Raw genomic sequence first — 22,533 nt, 5'->3', positions numbered from 1 at the left:
ATATCACAAATCTGTGTACAAAGAAAAAAGAAAGCTTAAGATGCATGTAGTCTAGAATTAAATAAAGTGGAAAAGTAAAATATAGTTTATAAAAACAGAAATAAAATGTTGTAAACAAAGATTTACTTGTCTGTCTGTCTGTCTGTCTGTCTGTCTGTCTGTCTGTCTGTCTGTCTGTCTGTCTGTCTGTCTGTCTGTCTGTCTGTGATTCAAGTAGCTTTGTATAGATGGGGAAAAGACATACATTGCTGAAACAGTGTATCATTAAATTGCAGGCATGCAAATGTACACACACAAAAGAAAGTGTGATTAAATGGGTTCTCTCTCTCTCTCTCTCTCTCTCTCTCTCTCTCTCTCTCTCTCTCTCTCTCTCTCTCTCTCTCTCTCTCTCTCTCTCTCTCTCTCACCCACAAGTTCACAGACTATTTCTCCATTTGGTCAAAACAGACTGGCCCATGGCTATTTTTAGACAGTTTCACTTGGTTCCTTTTCTGGCTGTGATTTTTTTTTTTCTTCGCAGTTAGATATCTATTTATTTCTCTGTTTCTGGCATTTTTCAGAGTTGTCACCATGCTGCCCGGGATGGTGCGTGTTTTGCATGCTCTTCTTCCCGTCCTGGTGTTGTGTGCATTGTCCCAGAGCGTCCCTTCATTGCGCTACTATCCAGTGTTCCTGCGCAACGACACGCAATTCGAGCACCTAGCGCTGCACCCTAAACCCGAACTGGGGCGCATCTACGTAGGCGCCCGCGATCGACTGTTCCGGCTATCCTCAGACTTGCAGTTGGAGGAAGAGGTGGAGACGGGGCCTGTGACAGACAGTCGTGACTGCCTGCCTCCAATCAGTGAAACCAGCTGTTCGCAGGCACGACCTACTAGCAATCACAATAAACTCCTGCTTATTGACCCTTATAGCAATGAGCTGATCAGCTGTGGCAGTGTACACCAAGGCACATGTCAGAAACGAGACCTGGACACCATAGGCAACGTGCTCTTTTCAGCACAGAGGCCTGTGGACACGCAGTATGTGGCAGCCAATGACGCTGAGGTTTCCACCGTGGGGCTGGTGGTGTCTCCACATGGAGAGCGACAACCTTTGCTGTACGTAGGACGAGGCTATACCAGCAGCCAGCCTCCTATTTCCACTCGCAACCTTGCCACCGAACCCATTTTCTCCTATGAAGAAACAGCAAAGCTCACAGTGGTCGGACGGCTTTCCGAATACGACCACCACTTTGTGGGATCCTTTGAGCACAATTCTCACGTCTACTTTCTGTTCTACCGGCGTGATTTGAAGTCAGGGGTGCGTGACTACCGCACCTATGTCTCTCGTGTGTGTCTGGATGATATGGCGTACTATTCCTACGTTGAAGTTCCACTGAGCTGTCGCTCGGCAGCCGGGAAGAAGTACGGCTTGCTGCAGGCCGCTCGCCTCGGGCTCCCCAGGCCAGGAGAAACCAGAGGGGTAGACGAAGAGCTTCTGCTGGGCGTTTTCTCAACACATTCTGCCTCGTCCGGGAAGCCCAGCAACGACTCGGCCCTGTGTATGTTCTCCCTGCGGGAACTGGATAGACGCATCAACGACACTCGAGACCTCTGTTACACAAAATCTGGACAAGAAGTTGCCTATATAGAATACGAGGTGAAATCAAACTGCGCCAGTTTGCCACCAGTAAGTATGAAACCGCTGCTCACACTTCGCAGATAAAAATTTTTTGTCTTTATAATGCCCCCAACCAGGTTTAAACATTTCGAAACGTATTTCGGGAATAATCCATGCGACATGTGAACATCTTGTGTGAGTATTCTTAAGATAATACAATGAAACACTTCCAGCAATTATATGAGTACATGAGGATTACATGAGTAAATAGCCAGAGGCATCTCATTCTTAGCTTCATGTAGAGTATCAGTCGTTAATATCAGTTTTTCTACAAATGTTAATCCCTTCATCACCTCTCTCCCTGCTTTCAATTCCATTGAAATACTAATTACCTTCTTTGAGTCAGCAACCTTTTTGCAGTCTTGCACAGATATAAACCAGTATTTCACTGATGTTCTTAACTTTTTAGATCATGGGGTAGTTTGTTTACTTTGTTTGTTTACTCAGTTCTTTGCACCTGGTGTCAAAAATGGGAACAATAAGCCCACAGGAATCTCATAGACAGATGGTCAGAAAAGCTGATGAATGAATTTTTTTTTTTTTTTTTTTTTTTTTACGATTTGGGCTACTAAAAAAAAAAAAAACAACCTCCAAAACTACCAATTAGTAAACACAAATTATAGAGTGCATAATAAAATGTAATAAAATAATTCTTCTTTTTATTGTTTTTTTTTCTTTATTAGAGTCAGGATACACACCTGCTTTATTGAGCACAAATGTCCATCTAAAACCATTTGAAATGAATTGCTAGATAGTACACTGTAGCAAGCCAAGTGTGAAAGACTATTAAATCCTAATTCAGTTCGAGAATGTTATTATTAATGTCGGGTAACACCAGAATCTACATTCAGCAGACCCTTTAGCTCTTATCCACAGCAAAAGTGCTTTAAAGTGTCCATCAATTAATAAATCAACACAGGGTTACTAGGTTGCCAAATTAGGATATCACCAGCCTACAGTCTGTTGGGAGGAATTATAGCATATTATAGTGTAGCGTTTTTTTTAATAATTGTAGATGTTTGGACATCTAGAGGAAGTTCCACCACCTCGAATCTATAGTCACACCCAGCTGCTGTAAAATGGCTTGTATTGATTCAAGGGACAATAAGAAAGAATCAAACCTGACATTATGGGTTTGCACATTTAAAGTAATGTGTGAAACAGGAGCCTATTTTGAACCAAGGCTAATTGTTATAACGACAACTTCAGCATCAAATTATTTTTTTCCCCACAATAAAAACACTGCCTTAATCTTATTATATATGTTGTATTCCAAAAGTATCATTTAGTGATTCTGTACATGTATTTTTCTTTCTTTCTTTCTTTTACTCTCAGTAATGATTAGGCATATTAGCCTGTAAACTTGTGTTCCTTCCAAAATTCCATATTCAGGTCCTATTCAGCACAAAGACCGTGTTTTCACAGCAGCCATTGTTAAATTAAAGTAATGAATCCAATAGTTTTTAGTGCTGAAGTAATTACACTGAGGTGAAGTGGATTAAATTGGATGTGTTTTACAGCTTCCTTTACAGTTGTTTCATTGCTTTGGGAATTTGTGTGTGTGTGTGTGTGTGTGTGTGTGTGTGTGTGTGTGTGTGTGTGTGTGTGTGTGTGTGTGTGTGTTTTTGGAGGTATGGGTGCGGTGGGATGGGGTGCGGTGGAGTATATGTGGGGTGTAGACAGATGGGGATAATCTAAACTGAGTAGCGGGTATTGATCTTCCATATAGTTAAGGGTCCCGGTAAAGGTCATTCTACTTGAGTTGACCCCTGATCTCCCAGATCCCCCTTCACTATACCTCAGGGTGGAGAGAGCTGTCCAGGCTTAGATGCTTAAATAGAGCTCCGAATAATCAATATTCCTAAACAGCTTAATTCTGAGTGATGACATTAATGCTCCAAAAGTAGTGAATATGTCAGCCACTATTACCTGTTTTTATAAAAGTAAACCAAAAAAAACCAACCTATTAATAAAGTGAAAGACATTAAAGAACAGTGACTCGTCAAATAAAAAAAAAAAATTATATTTCAGTCTAAAAGACATTCGAATAAAGAAATGCAGAATCACTACCAAATCCTCGTTGTTAATCTGCTCTCTCTTCAAACTCTACAGGATCAGCATAGGCCCCAAGGCTGGTAGATTGTAAAAGCAGAAACAAATCTTTTTTAGAGCCTCTGAACGTCAAGGCCAGATGCCTACCATAGCTGCGGCTCCAGCCTCCTGCTTGGGCGTTGTCAATCTTTTGTACCAGAACAAGATAATAAGTGATGCCTCTGAAGGATATTGCATGAATGTTACACTATTGATTTTTGGAGATACGGGATCTTAAAGCATCAGTCATATTTGAATAGAATTTTTTTTTATATTTCCATTTGTGTCTGTGTGTGTCTGTGTGTGTCTGTGTGTGTCTGTGTGTGTCTGTGTGTGTCTGTGTGTGTCTGTGTCTGTGTGTGTGTGTGTGTGTGTGTGTGTGTGTGTGTGTGTGTTCACAGACCACTCTAGAAGCTTACCCATGTGGTTCTGACCACACTCCCAGCCCAATGGCCAGCCTTGTGGCGGTAGAGGCCGAGCCGATATTGGACAGTCCATCTGCTCGTCTTACTGCAGTTGCTATTAGTGTAAAAGCAGATCACACCATCGCATTTCTGGGAGACTCGAAGGGAAATTTACACAAGGTGACTTTGTTTTTTTACTTCTTTATTAAATATGAAATATTTCCTTAGTAGAATTTGTTAGGTAATTTAGGTTTTAAATATTTGTTTAATTTAGGTTATATTTTAAGTCCTATTCCCATGTCACTGTCTACAGCTCTTTTATGTTTATTTTATTGAACTATGATTGGAATCTGCCCAAATTTGACTGCATAGTCATAGTCAATGAAGAAAGGACTTCCATGTCTCCTGCTTCATATTATGATTTAGAAATGTTCCGATAAGCCGTGTGAGATTGCAGACCTTCATCCAACGTTCACTATCGTTCGAAGTCACTCACCTGTGTGAAATCCTTATAGCTTTTAGGCTCTCCTCTTGCCATTGACAACAGTAGCTAGAGATGATTGTATGGTAGAAACTAATCTTCATCAGCATACACATGTCTCCGAGACTGACAGACAAAATCCACAGAGGATGAACACAAAAAGGATTAAACCTCATGTATTCCCATGTGTGGAATGTTAAATTCTGTCTTTTGGCTTAGTATTTTGAGGACTTGCCTCAGAAGGTGGTTGAATTATTACCCTGAGACACTAAGAGCGTTGTTAGCGGAAATCGAGAGCGTAAGAATGAACAATGATGTGCTTTTTCCCCCATCATAGACAGGAATTCTTCAATATGACAAAAATAGCAACTATACATTTGCATTTCTAGATTTCTATACTGACACTTTACCACGCTGTCTGTAGTTCTTTCACCAGATTTTCTTAGTTTTCCGCATGCTAATGAATATCTCTGTAAAGAAAGAGTGAAGCGTGGTGCATGACTAGCCTCTTTGTAGATGAATATAGTACAAATGTCACTTGCTTCACTTGGTAAAGAGATGCTTTGTCTCTGCACACTATTAAAACTGTATAATGGGACATGCCAGATGTGAAAATTGATTCTCACACTTGCACAGAAATATGTCTGATTACTAATACTTTGGGGGGGGAAGCAATCATTTCTTATTACCTTTATTTTGAAACTGAAAGTCCGGGTCAATAATAAGTGATAACAGGGCAATTATCTTATAAAAAAAAAAGAAATAAATTCTTTATTGTTCTCATTCTTACTCCCAAACTTGAATTATTTTATATTAAGCACAATTAAACTCACTATTAGATTTGTTGGTGATTACAATAATAATTCAGAGCCAACAAATAGAAAAGGGCTAAAGGAAGAAGCACATCACATACCAGTCATACATATGAATCCTCCACCTGAATACCTAATTCAATAATATTTTAGATTGTTGATCATCTTGATTTGATCAATTAGTCTTTATTTTATTTTTCCCAATCTGTGCTGTTATTATCTTGTATTATCTTGAGATTCTGTGTTTACAGGTGTTTTTGGGTCCTGATGGTGAGGTGGAAGAATACGCCATTATTTCCATTCAGTCAAACTCCGCAATCAGCAGTGAGCTGACTCTTGACCAATCCGAAGAGCACCTATACATCATGACCAGCACCATGGTAACATTTTAGATGTATAAACATGAACTCGTTTGATAATTCTCTTATGAACATGAGCTTTGTTCACAGTGGTTCCTGAAATAACCCTATTATACATATTATATTGTCTTTTCTGCTAAAACAGAAATACAAGGAATCTCAGTTTATTCATAAAATAGCAGTTATGAAACACCATATTTAAAATTCGGCAACTTCTGAGTCATCTGGGTCAATATAATATATCATAAAGTTTATAAATGCACATGTACACGAAACATATTCGTTAGGTGCAGTTTGCAGAATTCATAACTGTTTCTTTCTAAAGCCTGATTTACAAATGTTTTTAAAGCATGCAAGTTCAGAACAGGATTTTGGACATCAGATTTATATCATTTAGCTACACTGACAAATATATCAAACTAAATCAAACCCTTAAAAAAAAATTAAAATTATAAACCACATTCAGGGATATTCTAATGTCCTGGACCAGACGACTACCAAAAGAACTACGTAAGCAGGAATAGTATACAGGAGATTATTATACTGCAAATATTCCCATATTCTACAAAGTGCCTAATCAATTTTTTGGATGATCCCTGTGAAAGCGAGAAAACAGTTTGCCTGGTACATATTTTCATTCAATTTTACATCCACATGCTAATTCACAGTCCATTCAGATATCACTCTTTACTCTAGCAGATGTGGTGTGGTGGAAATTCTGTCAAGCAATGGAATTTTTTATTATAAAGTCATGAGCATTTGATGTCCAAACTAGTGCTTTTGTCATTCTAGAATGATCTCAACTGGAAAGAAAAGCATAGCTGAGGGCATGTTTGTGTGACTGACAGTGTATGTTGTGATTATGGAAGTGTGGAAAAGAGGGAAATACTGTGTAGGTGTTTTAATGAGTGCTTTTGCAGCTGAGTAAATACGTACTTCTAAAATAGAGTACGAATCGATGTGTTATTAACCTGTGTGTGTGTGTGTGTGTGTGTGTGTGTGTGTGTTGATGTGTATATCTAGCTGGAGAAAAGGCCTGTTGCGGAGTGCCACATACACCTGGACTGTCGGTCATGTGTCTCAGCTCGAGACCCTTACTGCGGCTGGTGTGTGCTGGAAGGGAGGTGAGAACGTGTTTACACACGAGCACGGACACACGGGCCGTGCTCCTCATAACATCCTAAGCCCTGTTCCAAGGGTCACACGTTGCTTTCTTTTTGATGTAGATTTCTGTTATGTGAAAACTATGGGTTTGTTACAACTCTCTATATTCATTAATACTGGCGGAGAAGTCAGTAACTTGAGTTTTGGCTTTACATGATGGTGGGTCTTCCATCTTCGAATTGATCTTAGTGTCATGGGTCAATGAATGCAGTTGATTTCACATTGTTACTGGTCAGCCTTGGTGTTACCATACATCTTGAATGACCTGATGAGAAGTGGACAACCGAGATATAGACTTATTCACACCTGATATTATCTTGTGCAGTGGCGTAGAAATCAATTAAAAAAGTTATAAGGAATTCTATACCAATATACAGGGTTTGCCCTTTGTTTTAGTGAATACCCCAAGCACACCAAATGGTGAAGTTCAACTCCCAGTACCTCCAGGTCACTTTGGATAAGAGCATCAGTCAATAACCAAACAAGCACCACAAGATTGTTTGGTCGAGGGCAGCTAATATGATATCACATATATAGTTACAGAATATAGAGCTATACCCTGAGACAGTTCATCAGTGTCAATAAAAAGTCACATACTTTTCACATTTCTTGTATCTCGAATTATTTGCACGCTACTTGACTACTTCTATCCGTCTGTGTCAGGTGTGGTCAGCGTGGCGAGTGTGCACGTGGAGAGCAGGCTGATCAATGGCTGTGGAGTTTTGACATGGAGCAGCAGTGTCTGACTGTCCAAACCATCACGCCACCGACCATCAGCAGAGACGAAAGCAGGACAGTACGTTGCTCACACACATGTCGCTCCCTCTCTATTTTAGTGCATTGTCTGTCTAATAATACTCCCTGATATCACTGTGCACTCGTGGGAGGATGCATTTGTGTGCAGTGTGTATTAAGCCTGGAATCTTGGCCCTTGTAAAAATTTGCTTGTTATTTTTGTCCCAGTGCGCAATAGACGGCTATTGAGGAAGTGCATATCAGTATAATGAGGAAGAAAAACAACATTAATCATGGGTTTGATTTAATAGCTGGGGATAAGAACTTGCATAGTTTACAAAAAGAAAAATGCAAAGAGGTCAATACAGACAGAAGGAAAAAACATGGATAAGGAGCAATGCTTGCTGTGTGTGTGTGTGTGTGTGTGTGTGTGTGTGTGTGTGTGTGTGTGTGTGTGTGTGTGTGTGTGTGTGTGTGTGTGTGTGTGTGTATATATATATATATATATATATATATATATATATATATATATATATATATAAAAGAAAATGTTCTCTGTGAGTTTATGCTATTATTCCAATAAAAGGAATTCAAAACATTTGAGTATCATTAATATTATTTTAGTCCTTCAGAGTGATCTTATTCATTAGTTTCGACACCCCAAATGAAAAACGGTAACTTAATTTTATTATCTTACCTTTGACTCTTTTCACTCCTCAGATCACTTTGTCAATCCGTGGACTCCCAAAGCTTGAGGATGGCGAATCGTATTCCTGTTTCTTCCAAGACACTTTTTCTCCCGCTACCATTACCGAGAGCGGGGTCACCTGCCCCTCACCAGACCCCCAAAGAGTCCCTGATGTGTCACCCGGACAAGGTGAGCCAGACCTGCCGAACAGACATAATGCCCTAGATTTGTGTCATGGATATACTTCCATAGCGAGTAAAGCTAGAGAATGTAAAGTTCCTCGTCTCTAATAATAGCTGTATTTTGGAATTGTGTTGACAGCATCAGTGCGGTCGGTCTGGACATGTTGTGCTGTTTTTCGGGGAGCGCCGATGGTGCTTTATGATTGTGTGCTTTTAAGGCGTATTCTGTGATTAAGAACTTGAGACAAAATCAATATGCAGGAATCTAAAAGAAGTTGCCACACACTTGTTTTAAAACATTCCTGTGTAGAGATTTCTTCTGAGATGGTATCTCCTGAGATGGTATCTCCTGGCTGCACATAAAAGTCTCTGTTTTTGTGTGAGAAAGAGAGAGGGAGAGCATTACATTTTAGAGATTTTTAAAGGATTCTTTAAGGATTTGGATGCACTTGAAAGCTGAGATATACAGCTGTTTCTTTTACAGCTGAAGCCAGGGGAAGATATTTTCCGTTGCCAGAAAAACACTACGTATTGTGAAGCACAGAGTCTGAGACTTGCATGTCATTGACATCTGTAGTATTATGATGCTCTGGTTTTATGGTATCAGTTGTCATTCTGTCTATCATTGACCTCTAGTTATAAATAGTATAATGTTATTAAGTTTATAAGAGTTTGTTATTGAGTGTGTTTGCATATGGAATGTACGTTCCAGTGCTGTGCCAAGATCATCTTGTTTCTTCAGTTCTTTACCTTCATTTATAATGTATAAGATTAGGAATAGTTTAAAACTGGATGTATGAGTCCAGCAGGTAGCATTGGTGTGTTTGTGTGTGTGTGTGTGTGTGCGCGCGAGCGTGCAAACGTTCCCATGCAGGTTGGTCAGATGTGTTTTTGTCTGACATTCAGTACAGATGGATCCTATTATATCTGTTTTGACTGTATGTGGAAACTTGCACTCTCTCACTCTGTTTTTTGAGCAATGTGGTGATTTGGGATAAAGAGCTCTGTACTTGAAATTCCCTTTCATCCATGATAAGATTTGACAAATATTTAGAGAACCTGTTCATACATATAGACCTAAAAAAATTATGTAACTGTACTTATTTTCTCTCTCTCGCTCTTTCTTACTCGGTAAGTCTGTATAATTTTTCCACACATTAATACTCTCACTTGTTTTCTCCAGATTTTTTAACAGTCACTCTATCCTTACGGTTCGGTGATGTCATTGTGACCTCTCAGGAATTCACCTTCTACGATTGCCGAGTTGTCAAACAGCTCTCGGGAAGTATGCCGTGAGTTACACACACACACACGTACTCACACACACACACACACGCAAGCACACATATTTGTCAGAATGGTGCTGTTGGTGGTCCTTCACCTACTCTTAGAAAATCCAAGCAAAAATTTATTTCACCAGTTTATTTTCTTTGATTGAAGAGGAATTGAATGAATATTATCAAGTTTTGCTTTATTTTAATTTTTTTGCTGTTTGATATTTGGATTTGTTGCAGTACAATTATATGCTCTAACGTGTTTTATTGCAGTTGCCGTGGCTGTGTGTCCAGCCGATGGGGCTGTAACTGGTGTGTACACGAGCATGTTTGTACCCACAAGACACAGTGTGAGCAAGGGGTCATCATTTACAATGAAAATGTGAGTCCCCCCAGAGTGCAACTGTCAATAACAGTCGTATTGGTCATTGAACAAATTTTACACTGTTGGTCATTAAAATTACATTTATTAGCATTTTATATTCTTGTTACAGTACTATTTTGCATGTGTATTGCTAGTGAGTGAATTTCTGGAGCAAGCGTGAATCTTTTAATATTTCTAATAATCTTATTTTTTTAAAATTCAATCCATTTGTAACTTCAGATAACATGCTTTTCTTTTTAATTTTTTAATGTATTTATTTTTACCTCAGTTATGATTACTTTGCTCACCATTTATATTTATTTTATTTTGATTGCTTTCCGTTTCTCCTCTCCTGTCTCCCTCTGCTTTCAGTTCAAAGTCCCCACACCCACCCCTCCTCCAAGTACACCTGTCAGGATTACAGCGGTCACCATGAATCATGCAATCCATACCACCACACCACCTACTAAGTTTCCAACTACAACTACTGCACCTCCTACAACTACTACAGATTCCACTCTAACCACTCAAGCTACAACCACAACCACAACTACAACTACGACACCAACGCCAATTACAACTACTGCACCAGTCACCACCTCCACACCAACTACATCGCCTGCAGTTCCTGAACCCACCATTGCTCCTCCCATCCCCATGTTGCCAACCCCACTATCCCAAATCACAACCACAACTCCTTTAGCCTCCACACTCCCTGTTCTAAAGGAGCATCCATCAGAGGAGATCCTGCTGACTTCTGAGACACAGTCAGAAGCCCTTAGTGAAGCCAAGAGTGTTGTGATCACCATCTCCAGTCTGGATACTGGAAAAGAAACAGAGCCGTCACTCATCAACCAAGAAGGCAATGATCAGCAGTTGCCATCACCATCACCATCTCATGCTGGGGAATTGCTATTTCCTAAAGAAGTCACACCAATAGTGGAGCCAGTAACCAGCACTCCAGAATTACCCAGCAGTCCACAGATTGTAATAGAATTACCCCCATTGGCTGAACCGCCTATCGAAACTCCAAACAAAACACAATCGGAGAGTCCTGAGACTGTGGTAACAGATTCTAACCCAGACAGCTTGCCTACAGTACCTGCTGTCCTACCATCTGATTTGCCTGTTCACCGAGAGAAGGAAGCAAATGGAACTGAACCGGAGGAGCTCCAGGTTCCCCTAGAGGAAGAGGGTATGGCTGAAAATGACACAACTGCATTTTCGGCAGCGACGGTGCTTTCGGGAGATGGAGAGTTAGACCAGGCGTCCCCTGGATACCCTCGTCTCTTGGATGTGGATTCTGAGACAGACTACCAATATGATATGGCAGACCTTCTGGTGAGTCCACAAGAGTGGAAACTGCTCCCAGCAAGTTCACGTCCTACTGGATGCACCTAAGAAGTACCAATTTCTAAAACCCCAAATATTCTGCCCATTTCATTTTTGTTTAGTTCAGTTCTGCTGCTGTGGTACCTTATACTTTATTTATGTGCAATCATCAGAGGATTATAAGAGCTTTTCATTCAAACTTTACAAATTGATTGGTGATTGGATTGTGTGTGTTGATGTAAGCAGGGAGATGAGGGCCTGTTAGAGAATCAGGGTTCATCTGCATGTCCTTGTGTGGAGAAGGTTCAGGGTTCACCCCTTCTGCCCGTACAGACAGAGAGGAAAATCAATCTATTGGCCCGTAACCTTCACCTTTATCAGGTATGAAACTCCTTAATAACACACATTGATTTCCACCAGTCCAAATGTCTGCACTGGATAATATTCACATATCTCACATTTTGAACAGCTTACAATAAATGCAATTTGTATTTTTAAACTTTTGCAAATTAAGCTAAAGTCACCAGGGCATGATTATTAATTATTATTATTATTATCATTATTATTATTTTTGTTTTAGGATCAAGACTTGGAGTACGAGTGTGTCTTAGTGATTGAGGGACAGACTGTGGTGGTGGATGCCTATGTAGAGAAAAATGACATGGACCCTTCTCACTTTGACATCACCTGTCAGCATCACCGGGTAACACATGCACACAGCAGACATACATGCACTTTCACACATCTGTTTAGAAACAAAATTCACAGTTTATGGATGATTCTAGACAAAGTTTCTTATAATGTAATAGAGAAATGTGTGATATAACCCAACATTTTAATATTAATATTATTTGATTATTGATTTAAAAGCTGATAGCTTTCTTCATGGTACACACATTTCTATTGTGTTTTTTTTTCCGATTTTTAATTCATTATTTTTTTTTTTTTTTTATGTGTTCTGGATTAACCACAAAGAAACAACCAATAAACAAATTTAGGTATACTAATGATGATAATACAGATATAAAAATAAAAAAATTATACAAATTTGACTGAAATGTTCAGAAAATGCAATGTTTAAAATAAAAAGTAATTTTGCCACATAGCAGAAAAATAATTTTTTTTTTTTTTTAATCTTTGGTGTCTCTGATAATCCACCCACCACTTATGTGAATCCAGTCACCACTTATTTAAACAGAAACATAAATCCTTACTGTTTCCACAGTATTCCTACTCGGCCCTGACGGAAGAATACAACGCCATGGTGTATGTGAAGAGGAGAGACACTTTTCATGTGGACAGTGCTAATGACCTCTTTGGTGAGCAGTGGTTTATTTTCAGCGAATTTCTTTCTGTGGACCTCTGGAGAGCGGCTAGTGGGCCTCATGTATTTACTTTATTCTAAAAGTAGCAACTGTCTTAAATGTCAGTGTCTGTTTTGTTTGGTAACTTAAACTGTAGTTATAACGTCAATGTGTCAGAACGTCGAAAAACTTCCAGGACTGTGGGATGTGATAATGCAGCACCGGGTAAGAGTAGAAGAGAAAAATAGAAGTTCTCTTCGTGGCCGTTTTGCCAAGCTCACAGTGCTCATGCTCGTGTTTCCCACTCACCTGCTTTTCCAACACCAAAGCGTTGTTTTTGCAGTAGTGGGAAACTAATTGTTCCAGATGAGCTCTCCGGCAGCTGTGTTTTCACTTTACACTGTGTGCATGTGTGTGATCCCCAAGGGGAAGATGTTATTACTGGGTCAGTAGTAGGCTTTGTATCAGAATCCTGGTATCCTGGTGAAGTGCAGAGTCTTTTGCTGTTGTGGCCTGTGGTCTTTAAACTGCTGCCTCCAGTAGATCTCAGAGAAGCACATTATAACACAGCATTCCATTTCATCTTCAGCCAAGTGGCCCTGATTTAACTTCTGGGCTTTTTTTCCTGAACTGTACGAGAACATTTAGTTCTTTGAAACAATCGCCTGCCCATTAAGGGGAAACTTCAATATGGGTGGAACTTCAGATATGACATATTGCAGTCTGAATGTTCTAATTTTGTACTTTCTATAAATCAGACTGTTGAAAGCCTATTACATTTGAGCCTATGCTCTGCCGTTTTGGGCTCAACCTTTTTTTTTCCTCACTTTACTGTAAGAATCTGGCATTTTGTATCTGGACTATTGTAGCTAGGTCACATTTTCATTTTATATATATATATATATATATATATATATATATATATATATATATATATATATATATATATATATATATATTTTTTTTTTTATACATAACATTTTGTTAGCATCCCATTCAACCGTAACTTGTGTGTGACTGATAATGCATGATGAAGCATAACTAATTATATGTAGGGTAATATTTTGAGGACATATATTTTCTCACTTTGTATTTAATTGGATATTTATATATAGGGTCATTTAGCCAAATGCATTTTAATAGATTCAGACTTATTTATTTGAATAGCATTCAAACAGTCAAATCTGTGCCCACTTGTTATTCCCTTCTTTTGCAATGCAAATCTGCTGCATGTGACTTTGGACGTGTATATACGGCTCAGCATTAAACTGTCCATACAGCCCCAATTAAACACTTGTTTATGTACTCAGTTTGTGCTTACCTGGAGCTTTTCCTGTATTTTACAGTAACTTTGTACAACTGTTCGGTGGGCCGTTCCGACTGCAGCCGGTGTCACACAGCAGATCGAAAGTACGACTGTGTGTGGTGCGGTCAGGTTCAGTCCAGCTGTGTTCACAAAGAGGCCTGCTCAGCTGGAGTCAGGGACACATGTCCTGCTCCTGTCATTCATTTTGTAAGTTGTTTAGAATTCGTCTTTGAATACCGCGAAATAATGCATACATGTAAACTACATTCTTGGAGCACCACTAAGAGAGAATTTGCTCCGATCGTGGTGTTTTTGTGGATTTTGTGTTTAGATCGAGCCTCTGACAGGCCTGAAGGAGGGAGGCACCGTTCTCACTATCAGTGGCTCCAACCTGGGCCAGAAAGCTCATGATATATTACAGTCAGTCACTGTGGCTGGTATTTCCTGTACAGTCATACCAGAACTGTATGAGATATCATCCAGGTAATTATTTAGGCATCACACACTCCCAGTGTATATACTTCCTTTTTTATTTTTTCCCCGCACACACCTTTTTTCTTTCTTTTGCAGAATTGTGTGCATAACAGGAAGAAGCCAAGAGGAGAAGTCGGGTCACGTCTCAGTAGAAGTGTCTGGTGCCGGGCGCAAAGGTCTCTCCATTCAGACGTTCAGCTACCAGGTCAGTCAGAGAGATAATGGCCTTAATTGCACTTTGTATGGTGATGAGACAAATTGTGTAAAGAAACGTAACACCCCGTTCTCTGCGTGTAAACAGGATCCATTGCTGGAAGGGGTGAGTCCCCGGAGAGGACCCCGTGCAGGAGGGACCTCTCTCACCATCACAGGCAAGAGGTTACTGACCGGCCGATCCAGTGACATCAGCGTGCTGCTGGGAGATGTCCCCTGTGTCATGTAAGTGATAGACAAACACACACACACACACACACACACACACACAATTTACACAGTAAAAAAATGGCTAAATGAGAAAAAATAAACTGTGTTACATAATACAGATCAGTAATGATTTCTGCAATTGTTGTAATAAAATTTCACATTAAAGGTATTTGGTAGACATTATACTTCTTATTCTAGTACAAAATATCCAAGATAATATTGATACATCAAATATAGCTCACAATTGGTGATGTAATCTGACTATTCATACGACTAAACTTCTTAAAACATTCTCTTTCTCTCTATCGCTTGTTCTCCCTCTTTCTCTTTCACTCTCTTTATAGTGTGTCAGATGTGCAGAAAGGTAGTATTGAGTGCGTCACTGGAAACAGCAACCACACCGGAGAGCACACAGTAACATTGCGCTACGTAAACCGCGAGCGCTATCTCAATGGTATACGCTTTCAATACACCCCAGATCCCAACATCACACAAGCCATGCCATCCAAAAGCTTCATCAGGTACGTGCTTTATGGATATTATCCAGTTACAGCCCATTTATAACACAAAGCGCTATCTGATTTCCCCCAAACAATTTCCTGTTTCAGTGGCGGTCGTGTGATCAGCGTGTCTGGCCACAACTTGGACGTAGTCCAGGAGCCACGTATCCGAGTGACCATGACCAGCATAAGAGGCAGCAGGAGGAGAAGAAGGAGAAACGGTGGGAGTGTTGTAGGTGGGGGTGTCGAGAAAGGTTTACTGCAGAGACGCAAGAGAATAATTCCTGAAGTAGATGCTCCAGAAAGCACTGGAAAACATGTGAGTCAAGACTTTTCTTTCAGCACTGGAAAACATGTGAGTCAAGACTTTTCTTTCATACTATAGCAAAAATATATATTTCTGAAATGTGTGTAATTATTTTAGTCATTTGATATATTCACTCATATACACACACACATACACACACACACACACACATATGGGTTAATCGGATTAGTATTAGTTTACGCGACTGTGTGTATGTTAAGGTATTTTGTTAATACCCAAACACTCTGATTCTAACAATATAGTTGTAGTAGGTGTTTCTGTTTTAACAGGTATCATCAGTCATAAAGTCTGTGCTTTACAATACCTCTCTTCTCTCTCTCTCTCTCTCTCTCTCTCTCTCTCTCTCTCTCTCTCTCCCTCTCTCTCTCTTTCTTAGTTTGAAGAACGGTGTGAGGTGAACACATCCTCTCTGCTGCTGTGTCGTACCCCTGGCATGAGCCCAGAGATATTAGAAGCTGTTGTTGAGGTGGAGTTTATTCTGGATAACTTACGCTTCAACTTTAACGCAGTCAGCAAAACACCTTTCACCTACGAGCCCAACCCCACGCTCCACCCTCTCAGCCGCGATCACCGATCTGAACCCTACCGCTACAAACCTGGTTCAGTCATACTGGTAGAGGTCAGTGGTAATTTATCTTCTCCTCATCTATGTGCACATTTTTGTATGCTTTTTTTACACATTTTTTTGCACATAATATTTTCTCCTCTTTCTCTGCCCTTCTCTCTCTTTAGGGGCAGAATCTGGACCTAGCAATAGTTAAAGAAGAGGTGGTGGCTCTCATCGGTGAGGGTGTATGCACGGTTAAAACTCTGACTAAGAACCACCTGTACTGTGAGCCACCGGCCCAGCAGCCCTCCCCCTCCCACAGCCTCGGACACAAGAGAGAAGGAGCTGATGCACTCCCAGAGTTCACAGTGAGTAGAAAGAAAAAAAGTGTTGCATCATGCAGATAGTCTAAGGCAGGGGTCACCATCATGGGTTCCCCGCAAGGACCACATGAGTCGCCCGCAGGCCTTTTCTAAAAATAACTTACTATAGCGCCACTTACCAGTGAGCTGCATCTATCTGTTTTTTACCTTGTTAAATCACTGTTGATAATTATTGTGAGAAATCATTAACATGATCAGTGTCTTCACATAGATGAATATCATTAATTATTAATAATAACATATAATTAAAGGTCAATTGAGCAAATTTGTTATTTCAGAAGTGTGTATTAAACTGATAACCCTTCACATTAATCAGTACCCAAGAAGTAGCTCTCAGTTTCAAAAAGGTTGGTGACCCCTGGTCTAAGGTTTTAGTCCAAAGTATAACTTAGACCATTAAGATGGACAGGAAAAGTCTGGACAGTGCTGAAGTGCTTATGTGTTGTGGCTCTAGGTACAGATGGGAAATCTAAACTTTTCGCTGGGAAAAGTGCAGTATGACACGCTCAGTCAATCCACCTTTCCTGTGGAGGCTCAAATAGGAGTTGGAGCAGTGGCTGCTCTCGTCGTCCTTATCGTTGTGATCATTGTTCTCATTTACAGGTGGGTTTTTGGGGTCCTGCTTTGTGTGCATCATAAATTGTGTGTCTTTCTCAGTATATAGTATTAAATGACTAAACAAATGTGTGTGAAAGTAAATAGACAGTCTGGCACAGTAGTAGATAATTTCCTGTTAAAAGGGTCACGGCTTCCATTTCGGTGTAAATGACACAAAAAAACAGTTCTTCCACATCTGGAGCTTATTCTGTATGATCGTGATTTTTTTTAACCAGGGACTGTTGTTTTAGATTAGACTGCTTTCTTGTCCCTGGTGTGAACTTAATAACAGTTCCTAAATTTCCGTTACTGTTTTGTTTGTGTATCTTTCTCCCTCATTTGTCTTTGTAAGGAGGAAGAGTAAACAAGCTCTGCGGGATTATAAGAAAGTTCAAATTCAGCTGGAGAATCTGGAGACAAGTGTGAGAGACCGCTGCAAGAAAGAGTTCACAGGTAAGAGAAAACAAGGTAGAAGGTAGAAATTTGCTTCAAACATTTAAATGGAAAGTCTGTTTCCATACTTTTAAATCCTGGCCATGTAGTGTTTTTCTTAGTATGTGTAAAAAAAAATTCTACTTGTTCCAAGGTTGTGTTCATTTGTGATAACGTTGAAAAGATTCATTTTCATCGAAGGTAATAAAAAAAATTATCTTTGAACCATCAGCTAAAGTTAGACACTTGGTATTTGACCTTTTGATGTTCATTCCAGACTTGATGACTGAAATGATGGACATGTCAAGTGATCTGGTGGGCTCTGGGATTCCGTTTCTGGATTACAAGATGTACGCTGAGCGCATCTTTTTTCCGGGTCATCGGGAGTCACCACTGCGCAGGGACCTGGATGTGCAGGATTGCAGAAGGGCCACAGTAGAGCAGGGCCTCGTCCAACTTTCCAACCTGCTCAACAGCAAACTCTTCCTCACTAAAGTCAGCATTTTTTTTTTCTTTTTTCAGATATATTTTAAAAAGATACCTTTAGTAAGAATTTGCTTTAGAATGACCAAATTATTTTTAGTATAAACCATTTAAAAATGAGCTAAAAACCCATTTCCCATCCATTAGTATTTAGTGCCTTCTATAAATGACTCAGTATGTATGTAATTAAAAGAATGAGGAATGTTGGTCTTTAATGGTTTAATAGGTATTTTGCATCTTACTAGTGTGTAGTTAATAGTTTTCCTCAGTCTAATCATTTTTTTGCTCCTGCACATTTCAGTTTATATACACTCTGGAGAGCCAGAGGACATTCTCTCCCAGAGACAGAGCCTACGTCGCCTCTCTGCTCACTGTCGCACTACACGGCAAACTGGAGTACTTTACTGACATTCTGAAAACATTGCTTAATGACCTGGTGGAGCAGTATGTCGCCAAGAACCCCAAACTCATGCTCCGGAGGTAACAAAAGGGGAAAGAGAAGTCACTGGGGGGGATGGGTGGATGGATGGATTGATGGATGGATAGATCTATCTTTGTCATTGCATAGTACAGGTACACTGATGTATGCTAATAAATGATTTGCATTTGATCTTTTTCCCTTATAGAACTGAGACAGTTGTGGAAAAGCTCCTGACCAACTGGATGTCTATATGTCTATATTCGTTCCTCCGGGTGAGTGTCAAAATACAGAAATTCTTAGGAGTTGACTAAGTTTTCTCATTTTCGGGATTTCTTGGTTAATGCATGCAAAATTGTGCTCATAAGATGCTGCTATGTATACATTTGTGATTGTGTACGAGGTTATGTGTAGCCATAGGGATTAAATTGAATCTTTGAATCTGTTGTTCATAAGGACTCGGCAGGGGAGTGTTTGTACATGCTTTTTAGAGCTATAAAGCACCAGGTGGATAAAGGGCCTGTGGACGCAGTAACTGGCAAAGCCAAATACACCCTTAATGACAGCCGACTGCTCCGAGAAGACCTGGAGTATCACACACTGGTTAGAGTTCACCCTTTTTTTTTTTTCCTGTATTTGATTTTTAGTCAGAAATTAACTATATTTTGTTTGGTAGAGTCTTGACAGTATGTAATACAGCTGACCTTTTTTTTTTTTAATCTAAGCAGTGTTTTTTTGCAGTTCCAAGTTTAAAATAAATAAATTAATTAATTAAAGCAAAGTAATAATGTGATGTGATAGATTACCCAAAAGCTTTTTGGCCTCAATCATAAACTAGTCTTCTCGATTAATTTATTGATAGCTATAATTTATTGATGATTTATTGCCATTTCTTTCCTGATACTTATGTCAACCATTAACATTAAAGCACCATTTCTGCTGGGTGTGTTACATTTATCTAATTGCTCATCATACCCGAACCCCCCCAACCCAACCTCACCACCACCACTAATACCTTTTGGGTTTTTTTTGTCTAGACTCTGAACGTGCTAATGCAGGGAGTAGGAATGAACGAGACCCAGCCAGTAGCAGCTAAAGTACTAGATTGTGACACAATAACCCAAGTCAAAGAGAAGATTCTAGACCAGGTCTATAAAGGAACCTCATACTCCCATAGACCCCACACTGACTCACTCGATTTGGGTAAGAACAACATTTCCTTTCTCTATATTTAATATACGTGTATATTACACACATTCCTAAATGCACTTGTCCTGCCCTGTTCTGTAACAGTGTGTGTTCATGGTGGTGTGTTTGCAGAATGGCGTTCAGGCGTCGCGGGTCACCTCATTCTCTCAGATGAAGATCTCACATCTGTGGTGCAGGGCAACTGGAAACGTCTCAATACGCTTCAGCATTACAAGGTGCACACAGTGTCATTGCACTTTACACTAATACCTGTTCCAAATGTATTTAAGCTGATTATGTTAACAAGCGTTATCAATTGTTTTGGTAATATTCTTTAACTTTTCAGGTTCCTGATGGAGCTACAGTCGCTCTGGTGCCACGACATAGCAAACACATCCACCATGACAACCATGACTATGTAGCAGGAGAGAGTGAGTCCACACAGCAGCACATCTCGAAACCTTAAATGCTGGTGTTATATTATGGCAGCCAATCATTTTTTGGAGCAGTTCTTAAGAGAAGCAGAGAAATGAAATAGAACTGTGTAGAGTTCTATGTTCACTTTTGTGCAGATTGGGGGTAAAAAAAATTAAAAAATTAAAAAATTAAAAAATACGTTGACTGTAAATTCCCTTGACCACAAAGGTTCTTTTACACATGCGTGATCCATATGTATTTCAGCGAGGTTTGTCTTGGCCTCAATAGTACAGTATATTACAACTACCACTTTGGCTCCAGTTCCTGTCTGGATGAAGTGCAGCAATAAGCAGAAGTAACCACTGTTCCTAAAATAACAAAATGATGCCTAGGGATGTTTTCCTCCAGCATATAATTTTAAATGAGCTCAGCATGCCTTAGGTTAGTACGCCAGCTTCTCACACAGTCTGTGAAGATGTTTCCTCATGCTTATTTCCCCATCTCAGAAACACCCATGCTGGAGGATGCAGATGAGGGTGGAGTCAGACTGTGGCATCTTGTAAAGGCCAGTGAGGAGCCTGAACTGCCCAAACACAGACGAGGCAGTTTGAGAGAACGAGAGCGGCCCAAAGCCATACCAGAGATCTACCTCACACGACTGCTTTCCATGAAGGTATGGTATATCCTCCGTGATAACAGAGCAAGTTGCGCCTGAGGCAGTGATTGAGGACAGAAGCTGCTAGACTGTATGTACCATAAGATGTCACTTGTTGTCTCTAGGGCACTCTGCAGAAGTTTGTTGATGATTTGTTCACCGTAATTCTGAGCACAAGTCGGCCTGTTCCTCTTGCTGTAAAATACTTCTTTGACCTGCTGGATGACCAGGCAACACATCACGGCATCTCGGACCCAGAAACAATCCATATTTGGAAAACAAACAGGTAAAAGCTTTATATTAACAGCATTGAAATCAAACATGTTTATTAAATCAATGCATGAATGAAGTGATGGAAAAGGGACTTTCTTGGAAATTGTGCGATACAGCAATAGTGCAGAATATGTGTGACCTCTGTCCCTTTTTACTCCTTAGTAACAATATAAATATTTAATCCAAAACCTTTTTGATAAGCTTTTGAAATGACCGTTTTAGCTTACACAAGAGATGCACAAACAATTGTATGTTATCGTTCTGAATAGCGGGTTGCTCTGCTTTAACAAATGCTGGTGTGGTATTTTAACAATAATACACTGTCCAGTAATATGTAAATGTGAATTCCTCAAAGGCAAAATTATATATTCACGTTTTTTTTGTTTGTTTTTTTAAATCAAACTTGTTATATTTGAAAGGTCTAAATTTTTTATATATTTAAATATAAATAAATGTATATACATTTGGAAGAATATTTGTTTTTTTTTTACTTTTTCTTAACAACCGAGGCTGTTGCTAATACAAACGATTAATTAGTTTGCTGTTTCATTCAATAATGAAACAAAGTTTTCCTCTCATGTTTGGAAAGCTCCATGTAAGAGGTAAACATTGAGCCTGGGATCAGGAGCTGGATGTTGCCACTCTTAAAGAAAGTGTATATAAATAACTTTCATTTAAAAAAAAAAAAAGCACGGCTCGATACAGTGTGAGAACTGTAGGAAGGGAACAAAAAAAAGGGAACAGTAATCATTTTTATTTGTCACTTTCTGACAAAACACTAATGATGTGAAAGTAACTGTGATTTATTTTCCCCGCTTCAGTCTGCCTCTGCGCTTCTGGCTCAACATTGTGAAGAACCCTCATTTCATCTTTGATGTGCAAGCATCTGACAATGTGGATGCTGTCCTGTCTGTTATCGCTCAGACCTTCATGGATTCCTGCACCATTGCTGAGCACAAACTGGGCAGGGTAAGACTGGAACATACAGTCAGGTCCAAAATCTTTTGTGCCCCTGATTAATGATTATAAAAATGTGTCTTACGAAGTGGATTTGCTTAATTTCCTGCTGCAAGTATGAAGAGAAATGGATTTTAATACAATGCCCATTTTTAAAAAGTACAATACAAATAAAGCTGATTCATTACAGTTGTTTAGTCATTGCCCAAGTTGATATTTGTATTTTTTGTTTATATCCACTCATTTACGAAGGTTAACAAATGTCTATTCTATTTTTGTTTCCTCTCTATGTTGATGAAT

General features: G+C 39.6%; 1 protein-coding gene across 6 annotated transcripts in view; it reads left to right on the top strand.

Moving 5' to 3' along the window:
• The window catches only part of plxnb1b (plexin b1b), a 67,176-nt gene that overhangs the window by 41,658 nt on the left and 2,985 nt on the right, over positions 1-22,533 (top strand). For 4 of the 6 annotated variants that reach the window (XR_014531265.1, XM_083527759.1, XM_083527760.1 and 1 more), the window contains 32 exons: positions 561-1,671; positions 4,155-4,337; positions 5,702-5,830; positions 6,833-6,933; positions 7,637-7,769; positions 8,429-8,585; positions 9,762-9,870; positions 10,126-10,234; positions 10,589-11,557; positions 11,792-11,929; positions 12,129-12,251; positions 12,774-12,867; positions 14,199-14,365; positions 14,490-14,641; positions 14,729-14,837; positions 14,934-15,070; positions 15,400-15,576; positions 15,664-15,874; positions 16,260-16,502; positions 16,616-16,798; positions 17,268-17,416; positions 17,763-17,863; positions 18,120-18,337; positions 18,627-18,805; positions 18,952-19,018; positions 19,200-19,346; positions 19,781-19,946; positions 20,064-20,167; positions 20,278-20,362; positions 20,855-21,021; positions 21,129-21,289; positions 22,098-22,245. Coding sequence is in view for 5 of the 6 variants with exons in the window: in XM_083527759.1 (XP_083383885.1) it covers positions 571-1,671; positions 4,155-4,337; positions 5,702-5,830; positions 6,833-6,933; positions 7,637-7,769; positions 8,429-8,585; positions 9,762-9,870; positions 10,126-10,234; positions 10,589-11,557; positions 11,792-11,929; positions 12,129-12,251; positions 12,774-12,867; positions 14,199-14,365; positions 14,490-14,641; positions 14,729-14,837; positions 14,934-15,070; positions 15,400-15,576; positions 15,664-15,874; positions 16,260-16,502; positions 16,616-16,798; positions 17,268-17,416; positions 17,763-17,863; positions 18,120-18,337; positions 18,627-18,805; positions 18,952-19,018; positions 19,200-19,346; positions 19,781-19,946; positions 20,064-20,167; positions 20,278-20,362; positions 20,855-21,021; positions 21,129-21,289; positions 22,098-22,245 (6,417 nt within the window). In the remaining variant the exon portion in view is untranslated. The remainder of the gene's footprint in view (positions 1-560; positions 1,672-4,154; positions 4,338-5,701; positions 5,831-6,832; positions 6,934-7,636; positions 7,770-8,428; positions 8,586-9,761; positions 9,871-10,125; positions 10,235-10,588; positions 11,558-11,791; positions 11,930-12,128; positions 12,252-12,773; positions 12,868-14,198; positions 14,366-14,489; positions 14,642-14,728; positions 14,838-14,933; positions 15,071-15,399; positions 15,577-15,663; positions 15,875-16,259; positions 16,503-16,615; positions 16,799-17,267; positions 17,417-17,762; positions 17,864-18,119; positions 18,338-18,626; positions 18,806-18,951; positions 19,019-19,199; positions 19,347-19,780; positions 19,947-20,063; positions 20,168-20,277; positions 20,363-20,854; positions 21,022-21,128; positions 21,290-22,097; positions 22,246-22,533) is intronic. The other 2 variants (XM_083527762.1, XM_083527763.1) reach the window with 1 other exon arrangement.

The sequence above is a fragment of the Silurus aristotelis genome (genome assembly GCF_946808225.1).
Source record: "Silurus aristotelis genome assembly, chromosome: 2".
Taxonomy (NCBI): domain Eukaryota; kingdom Metazoa; phylum Chordata; class Actinopteri; order Siluriformes; family Siluridae; genus Silurus; species Silurus aristotelis.
Note: the sequence above shows the minus strand (reverse complement) of the source record. Positions and strands in the feature narration are given on the sequence as shown.